The sequence below is a fragment of the Gavialis gangeticus genome, unplaced genomic scaffold (genome assembly GCF_001723915.1).
Source record: "Gavialis gangeticus isolate Ggan-Ray unplaced genomic scaffold, GavGan_comp1, whole genome shotgun sequence".
Taxonomy (NCBI): domain Eukaryota; kingdom Metazoa; phylum Chordata; order Crocodylia; family Gavialidae; genus Gavialis; species Gavialis gangeticus.
In genome coordinates this window covers 3,734,139-3,743,332 of record NW_017729033.1, presented here as the reverse complement: position 1 = coordinate 3,743,332, position 9,194 = coordinate 3,734,139, and the positions used below count along the sequence as shown (strand labels likewise).

Here is a 9,194-nt window from a genome sequence, read left to right as displayed (position 1 = left end):
GGGGTGGGGGGGGGGGGGTTTTTTTTTTTTTTTTTTTTTTTTTTAAAGTGCTGGGTGGGAGTGGGAGTGGGGCTGGGCAGGGCATCCATGGGGGCTTCTCCTGCAGGTCGTCCTGCCCAGGGAGTGACAGGTATAGCTAGAGTAGCCGCGGGAGAACCTGCAGCTGCTTGGCTGTGCCTACCTGTCCCCAGCTGATCTGAATCTCTCCAAATTTTTTCTGAATCAATTTGGAGGCTTCCGATTAGATTTGGACCTTTTAACGGGTCTTCCGATTCGATTTGGAGATCCAGCTGCTGAATTGGGCCAAATCTCCGAATCGAATCGGCGACCGAAGCTTCGCTCAGCCCTCTGTCTGTGACTCTGTGAACATCATTGTCACCTTTCTGAAGATACCTAGCGCTTGTATATAGTATGAATGCCTGCAAAATGTTTTGCAAATATTCATGATTTTTTTTTTCCTTTAGTGTGCCTCTTTTCTGTGTCTCACTTCTGTACAATAATCAGCAGTTGCCTGAATATTGCACTTCAGTGTTTGTTGAATGTCTAGGGGGTGAATGGTGCTTACCACTAATTCAGCTGTTACCTGAGTGAACCTAGAGTCCTTTTTTCTTCTCCTGCTGCTGTCAGGCTGTTTTTCCCTTGGAGGCAGTTCTGGTGGGAAGAGGCTGTTGTTGGTATAATTGCTGCTCTTCCAGCAGCAGGATCCAGTATAGTCTCCTCTGGGTCTCGTAACATTAGCTTTGAATCTCGTAAGCTGCAGGAAATCCAGGTGCATAGAGAACACAATAACGTAAATGCTGGAATTGCTTGGCATGTAAAGGAAGGTGAATGAAGCTGGCTTGGTATATACTGGAAGGCATACCCGATCCTCCTCCCAGTCAAGTATGCGCAGGAAGATTTGATTGGAACTTTTTCACATTTATCTCCTGAAGAAAGCTCCGATTTCCATGGTTCGTGAAATAACAGGGCTCCTCATTACTTAAAGCAGGAGGCAGAATATCAAGTGCTGTTTCAGGATGAGTGAGGTAAAGGCAGGAGTTGGAAAGATGCAAAATCAGGGCACTCGAGAAGCGCACCTCCTCTGCGTAAAGGCATTTCCTCCAGCCCAGAGGTATCCAACTCTGCTGGACTTGGCAAGCACACTGCACGTGGCATGTGGGGCAGGTTCACGAGCTGGAATGGGCCTACAGATTGGCTCTGTGCTCATTATGCTTGCTCAGACGAGCCCTGCACACGGCATGAGGCGGGCATGTGGCCGATCCAACACGAGCCAGCTCCGCAGGCTGGATGATGGGGCTCTGTATGCTGGATTCAGCCGATCTGACACCCCTGCTTTAATCTGAGGAAATATATAGCATGGTTTTGCTAGAATGCATTGCTTAGTCTTTCTGGGTTTTTGGTTGCGTCTGGAGACCAACACGGCTATAGGCAGGCAGGTTCTGTGGGTAGATGAGATCTCTTTTTATTAGACAAACTGAGTTGCAAAAAAACCCAACTTTTTGCCAGCTACTCAGTTGCTTAGTCTTAACCTACGAGGTAATACTTGGGTACCTGCTTTTGCATTTGGATTTCATAGTTTCTAGGGTTGGAAGGGACCTGAGCAGATCATCAAGTCCACCCCCCTGCCATGGCAGGAAGAGCACTGGGGTCAAACAACCCCTGCGAGGTGTTTGTCTAGCCTTGTCTTAAAGACCCCCAGGGTAGGAGCCAGCACCACTTCTCTTGCAAGGTGGTTCCAGATCCTAGCCGCCCTGACCGTGAAGTCGCGCCTCCTGATGTCTAGCCTGAATCTCCCCTCTGCCAGCTTGTGACCGTTATTCTTGGTCACTCCTGGTCGTGCTCAGGGGAACAGGGACTCCCCTACTGCCTGCTGGTCCCCTCTGACTAGTTTGTAACAGGCCACTAGATCCCCCCTCAGCCTTCTCTTGTGGAGGCTGAACAGGTTCAGGTCCCGTAGCCTCTCCTCGTAGGGCCTGCCCTGCTGCCCCCTGACCATGCGAGTGGCCTCCTCTGGACCCTCTCCATGTTGTCCACATCCCTCCTGAAGTGCGGCGCCCAGACCTGGACGCAGTACTCCAGCTGCGGCCTGACCAGTGCCGCACAGAGGGGGAGGATCACCTCTCTGGACCTGCTCGAGATGCATCTGTGGATGCACGACAAGGTGCGGTTGGCCTTCCTGACTGTGTCCCCACACTGCTGGCCCATGTTCATCTTGGCATCAATGATGACTCCAAGATCCTTTTCTTCCTCTGCACTGATTTATCTCCTACCTTTCACTAAGACTGGATTTTATGTCATTAATATTTGCATTTGTGTTGCTCAGAGTACAATATTATTATGCCAACTGCAAAAGACCCACAGGCCTGGGTCTTAACTGTCAGTTTGAATGTTGGTTTGGAGGTAGTTATCTTCTAGGAAGGGGGGCTGGGAGTACATCAAGGAACCGTACAGTTGAATTGGGCTTATTATCTCAGCCCACAACGGTATACTGATTACTGACTGGAGCATCTTCTTACTCCCCAGTTCCTATCCAAGTCTTGGGTTTATTTTTATGCAACCACTTCGAGTGCTGGGTTTTGTGCATCTAAAATCACCTGTTTGGGATGTGCTCCGTCATGGTGATGAAGGGTAATCTTCGACTGTGCAAGGAGGCAGAGATGTGCAGTCACAAACTAATGCGGCGAACAGGGATGATTTCCCTGGGCATGTACCCTCTGTCTTCAAAGGAGAAATGTGATAGAACTGACCCTGGCTCTGGAAAGAATGGGTTATTTTCTTAAATGGTGTGAAACGCAGGAAATTGTAACAGAGTGTATTAGAATAAACTTAGTTCCCCTTGAGACGTCACTTCTGAAAATAATTTTTTCCTGTCCTGAAAGTGGGGTTTTTTGGGAGCAGTTTTGCAGTTTGTATGAAGAAATCATGTTCTTTCTATACCTGTTTTCAGTTGTCTTGTTAAATAGGCTTTCTCAATCTCTGCTCTGAGAAGGAGATGGAGGAGAACTGCTGTACTGACTTCCTGGCATAGCATAAGAGTAGGCTGGCTACTGGGAAAAGACGGACCAAGAGTACAGTACCAGAATCCTAATTACCTGACCCATTTTATGTTGCACTTATTTGCTTGCTTGCTTGCTTTTGTAATAGCCTTTCAATACATGAAAACAGAATTATCGGGTATTTTAATTCTGGTTATATTTTGTAAAGCTAAGTCTTTTATTTTTGCCCATAATATTTAATTATATTGGAAACCTACATTTGTAATTTTTTTTTTTTAATTGCAGGTTAACAGGACCTTCTGGGTATGTAACAGATGGGCCTGGAAATTACAAATACAAAACAAAATGCACGTGGCTTATTGAAGGGAGGTAAGTAGCCACATCTTAATTTCCCAGGTCTTTGTTTGCAGTAATTTCTTTTACCTGCCGCACGATTACATGAATCTTCTGTTTTTGACATTAGTTTGGCTCATCTTTTATGAAATTTTATAGGGGAAAAACACTTGTACAAGAAACTGTTTCTTTTCCCCTCTGAATCCAAGTTTCCAAAGTTTGGTTGCTTTATAAAACTTGCTTCTTGTTAAAACTTCACATCTGGTTCAAACTGCTTTGGATCTGTGTAAAATACCTTAAATAATACAAGTGCAAATCCTCCAAATATCCTGGTTTCAGATATTTAGCTTAACTGTATTGGTAACTTTTTTCATCATGCTATAAGCAGAGAGATCAAACTTAAAAAAAGAAATCTTCTGTACATGAAAATTCAGTTTTTATAGAAATACTGAACTTTTGTTCTGCTTCAAATGTATATTTACTCATTAGACCATAATGAGTTCAGAGGATCAGGTGACCTTTTCCCAAAAGTCTTCTAAACTGTGAAAGACCCTCAATGTTCTTTCCTTTTTATTATTGCAATGATCAATTGATTACAGTAGTTGGTTTCCAGTAATTTTTAGGAATGGCACTTCTAATGTATATCCTCTGACTGTCATCTGATTCATGGTATAATGGTCACAAGTTTTGTTGGACTTCTTTTTGTGTATGTGCTGGCACCGGTTACAAAACCAGTCTCTCCCTCTCTCTTTCAAATTGTGAGTGGTCAGCTATGATGCATGAAGCAGCTTGGTTTTAAATGAGATTGGTGCTTCGAATCTGTAAAGAAAAGCTGAACTGGTCAGATTCTGAATAAGGAGCAGCTCCTCTTTCACTCATGTTCCCTCTTTTCTAGGGCTTTCAAAATGAGTGATCTTAGAGGGACTTCTTTGCTGATAGAAGCAGTCCCTAAAAAACACAAATCTCTATAAAGCAGACCAGCCCAGTATCCATATGCTCATCAACTTTGGCTTTGCCAGGATGCAACACTGTAAACCAGTGTCTTCTACAGCCACTACCACCTGGGCTCGGACTGCTGAAGATTGTCAACAAAGGGATACTTTACACATTTCTAGTCACTTCTTACCATCCCGTATTGTTCCTATTCAAGGCCCCTGTCGTTAAAAGTAGTAGTAAAATGCCATCTACAGCTTGGCCTGTTAGGGGAAGTGACTTCATGGTTCAGGGTCAGGGTATTACCTCATTATCTGTTTGTCACAAAGAAAAGGGATGGGCCGTCTGGATCGTTATCTCAACAAATGCATCCATCTTTGTAAGTTCAAGGCAAGGACCCTGGCTCTGGTCTGTGCTGTCACCACTGCAAGATCCTGGCCCCAGAGCAGCTTCCCACCCTGCTCACGCCACTCTCCATGGGCACCCTGGGAGTGCGGATGTGTCACGGCCCCTAGGCTTTTGTGGCCCTGCTGCTCCCAGGGTCTCCATGGAGGGCAGGGGCTGCTAGGAAATTGAGTCTACCGTGGGCCTGATCCGGCCCATGGGCCAGATTTTGTTCACCCCTGCTCTAGGTGCTGATAATTGAACAGCTACACATTACGTCAGCAACAGACAGAGCCAATATTGTCTCTGCTTTGGGTGGAAGCTGTTTTGCTCCAGAATTTGTGAATTATGAGTCAGATCATATCAGTGGCTCTGCACCTTCCTGTCCTTCAGAACGCCACGGTGAATTAACCTGGCAAGCAGTTCTCAGACAATCTTGTGTGATTAGGCAGAGTTGCACTCTGACAGATCATCTTTTGCAAATGAAGTTTTCCAGAGGGAGTCCAGTTAATCAAGGAGCAGCATCACCATCATAGATGTTTTGTCTGATTCCCCAGAGACAGAGGGCTCTGGGGAAATAGTGGCAAAGATCTGGGACTAGTTCTGATAGTCCCAGCATGGGCCGGGCCTTTGGAGCTGATGACTCTGAAGGCGCAGACAGAAATGTAGCTCCCAAGTCTAACTCATGGTGCTTCACAGAAAGGACCATGAGTTAGGCTGATCCTCCTGACCCAACAAGTATTAGCTGTTGGGGCAGGACGGTGGGTGATCAGGCTCCAAATTGGGGCTGTTCCAGGGAGAGAAGCTGCATCTCTGCCTAGGCCTGCTCCCGGCACACAGACGGAAGTTAATGAAGGTGCTCTAGTTTGGAGTGCCTTTATCTGAACCCTTATGTAATCGAGCCCTTTAAGGTGCTCTGTAGCCACGCACTCATTTGATCATGGCTGTAGAATGCTTTCAGGGGCCAGTTTTGGCAAAAATTGTCACTTATGTCTGCGCCTTAAGTGCAGCCTCCAGTCTTGCAGAATAACTTCCATATCCTGCAGCCACTCCCAGCAGTATTGCATTTGACAGCCGTGGATGCTGGCTGGCTCGTGTCCACAGAACAGAAACCCTTAGGCTGAATTTCAGAGTGTTCTGTTCCAGAGCAAGAAAGCCCCAGCTCAGCTGACTTACAAACTTAGTGGAAGATTTCTATTTGAGTTTCTATGACCAAGTCTCTCCTTGATACCCATTTCAGCAATAGAGGAGTGCTTATTAGCCTCTAGTCTGTAAAGATTCACATGATGGTAATTGTTCTGCTTTGCTTTCCTATCCAGGGCTGCACACATGATCCAGTGGCATTTCAGATTCCTAACATGATTTGCATGCTTTTTCCTTCGTTTTGGAGGCCCTGCATCTCTTGGAACAGCAATATCCTTTAGCAGGGCTTAAGAGTCTCCCCAGTGAGCCTTTGGCAGCCTATTCCCTGTACTCGCTGTAACTTTAGACTGCTTTATTTGGTGCTTGTTGCATTGTAATGGATGAGGAGCTTCAGCTCCTCATAGCCTTGTCCTCCTTATATAAAGTCCCACAAGGGCAGGGTTGCTTTTGGGCTTCCTTGAAGTTTCTTCTTCAAGCTGTTCAAGTCGCATGGAAACAATTTATTCCATTCCCCATTTTCTCCCCCCAAGAAGATGATGCAGTCAGTCCCAGGGGAAGGTAAATTTCATGTACTTGATGTAGCAAGGACGTTGTCCTTTCATGTTGGCTGGTGGAATCATTCAGGAACATGCACGGGTTACATTGGCTTTCGTAGCGAAGGTTAGTGTCTGGCATTATCTTCACAGATTATCTAAGTGAGTTTCCACCTGTATAAGACCTTATGAGTTAGCCAGGTTAGATTTGCCTGGCCACATTAGAGCTCTCTCGGCCCCTGTTGTAATAAGAGGACTGTATGTCTGAAATCACTAAGGCATCTATTTGGAGCTTGGTTCACATCCCTAGCGAGTACTGCTCTTTTTGAGAGAAGCTTTTTAATCTGCAGCGTGCTTTGGTTAGGCCATCTTGCATCCTATGTTTAAGTCTTACCCACCTCCAAGCAGAGAATTGCATATTGGTCATCCAGAGTGAAATGTGTGCGAGTAATCAACTGAATGACAGGTGACTTACTGTGCAGTAATTTGCGGTCCTTTGAGATCTTGTCCACATGAGTTCCATGCCCACTGTCCTTCCCATTTCTTGACCAAAGTATTTGGTATTGGCAAAAAAATGGACAGTTATGTCATCTTTACCTTTCAGACCTTCAACAGGAGGGAGGCAGGTGGTACAGTTGTGCCTGCAGCAGACATTACTAGCCAAAAAAGAATCCAGTGTCTGATGCTTGAGGTGTGTTTGTCCACGTATCTTGAACAAATACAGTAACTAAATTGTTCTGAGAGTGGAACTGCACATCACGGCAGCTTGCAAGTGCTGTCAGTTGAGTATTATTTGAATTGTAACTTCATTTCTCTCTTCTTCCCCTCTAGGCCAAACACAATCCTAAGGCTTCGGTTTAATCACTTTGCAACTGAGTGCAGTTGGGACCATTTGTATGTGTATGATGGAGACTCAATTTACGCACCGTTACTTGCAGCCTTTAGGTAAGTCCCACAGCATGCAGTATGAAACTTGTATATTATGCCCGCAGCTTTGATTTCAGGTTTAAAAATGTGTTCTAGTAACCAAAGTATATGGCACAGTGTGTACTTTGTGGATGCAAAGTGTACCGTTTCTTAAACCATAGTCAAGCAACAGTAAAAATGATGATTTTTTTGTTGTTGCCTGTGTTCAGTTATTCATGTACTTGAGTAAACACACATCCATGGTTTTTTATATGCAAAAAAAAATAATCCTTTGCTAAAAACATTGGTGCCTTTTTTATGGAGGATATTTAGTATGCTAGTCCTATCTGCCTGTAGGAGATGGGGTTACTTGTGGTAGACAACTTTATAGATGCAGGTTGTGCCCCTGTAGATGGAACTAGCAACTGCTGCCATGGTGCATTCCTTGCAAACCAGCTGGTATCCTCAGACTTGAATAATTTAACAATGTTTTTAAAGAATAAAATGTTAAGCTTTTTTCTGCCAGCTATCTAGGAAGAGATGTTTTTGTTTGCTTCTCTTGGAAGATGTTCAGAGAGCACAGTGATGGGGTAATCATTTAAAAACCTGTGCAGATGAAATGAGATTCTCCCAGGGCACGTACCATACTAGTTGTTATTCAAGTCATCCAGGTGGCTAGTGGAAAAGGTTAATAATTTACATTCCCAATAAAGTCCTAAAACTGACGTGCTGACGTAAATGTCTGTTTGTTTGTAGCAATAGGCATCATTGCTCTCACTTGCTTCACTTTGAACTACTGTATTTCACGGTGTATAAGTTGAGTTTTGAAGTCCGATTTTTAACTCTTAAAATTCAACCTCAACTTATACACACACACCATATCAATACTTTTAACCTCCGGCCCAGCCTGGCCCTAGCCAGATCCCGGCCTGGCCCGGAGCTGACCCTTTTCACCTACCAACAGCATCCCTGCCATCACTGTGCAATGCTGCTTGGCCCATGTCAGCTGAGCAGTGACCCCATTCACATCCCCTGCGAGTGGCACTGGGCTCATTGCTTGGCTGGCGCGGCCCAGGCAGCACTGCTTGCAGGGGATGGGGCCAGACTCGGTGCTCAGCAGAGCAGCATCTCCATAGTGAGCTTGCAGGGGATGGGGCTATGCCAGCTGAGCGCTGAGCCTGTTGCCAGTCATAGGGGATGGGGCCAGGTTTAGCACTCGACTGGCACAGCCCAGGCAGTGCCGCTCTCAGGGAATGGGGCCGGGCTGGGTGCTCAGCTGGCATGGCCCCATCCCTTGCAAGCAGCACTGCCTGGGCTGTGCAAGCTGAGCACCAAGCCTGGCCCCATCCCCTGCGAGCGATGCTGCGGCATATGTCCACCTCCTGGGTGCCTGGCCTACAGTGAGGGCATACAGGGGCTAGTATAAGTCGACCCCATATTTCTGATCCAAATAATTGTCAGCTTATACACTGGATCTACAAAGTTCCTAAATTTTTGGATCCATAAAATGGGGTCAACTTATACATCGAGTCAACCTGTACACTATGAAATATGGTACATGATTTCCAGCTTAGTTGCGAATGGGTAATGACACGTTGGACTTGCATCCTCCGTGATCATCAGGTTGGCCAACTGTATCTGAAACTACTGTTACAGCTGAACTTGCCCAGTTCCTCAATTCAGTTTTAAAATACTGTTTCAAAAGTGCGTTGCACTTTCTGTGAGTGCCTTTCTACTCTGTATGGGGCAAAGAAAATGAGTATAGGTGTACAGACCACAGGTATGAAAAAATTATGCTGAAAAAGGATCTCAGCTTACCAAAGAAAATTTAATTTTTGTGGTGATGGAGGCTGTACATTTATTCTTTTACTAAAAGCAGGCATGTTGAAATATATCTTTTTTGAAACATATCATAGAATCATATAAATCGGGTCAGAAGGGACCTTGTAGATCTTCAAGTCTGACC

The 9,194-nt window shown here is 45.4% G+C and overlaps 1 protein-coding gene across 1 annotated transcript in view; it reads left to right on the top strand.

The window, feature by feature from the left end:
* Positions 1–2,615: 2,615 nt before the first annotated feature.
* The window catches only part of ATRN (attractin), a 246,227-nt gene continuing 239,648 nt past the window's right edge, over positions 2,616–9,194 (top strand). The window contains exons 1-3 of the mRNA XM_019525801.1: positions 2,616–2,767; positions 3,282–3,365; positions 7,154–7,267. Of these exons, the coding sequence (XP_019381346.1) occupies positions 2,616–2,767; positions 3,282–3,365; positions 7,154–7,267 (350 nt within the window). The remainder of the gene's footprint in view (positions 2,768–3,281; positions 3,366–7,153; positions 7,268–9,194) is intronic.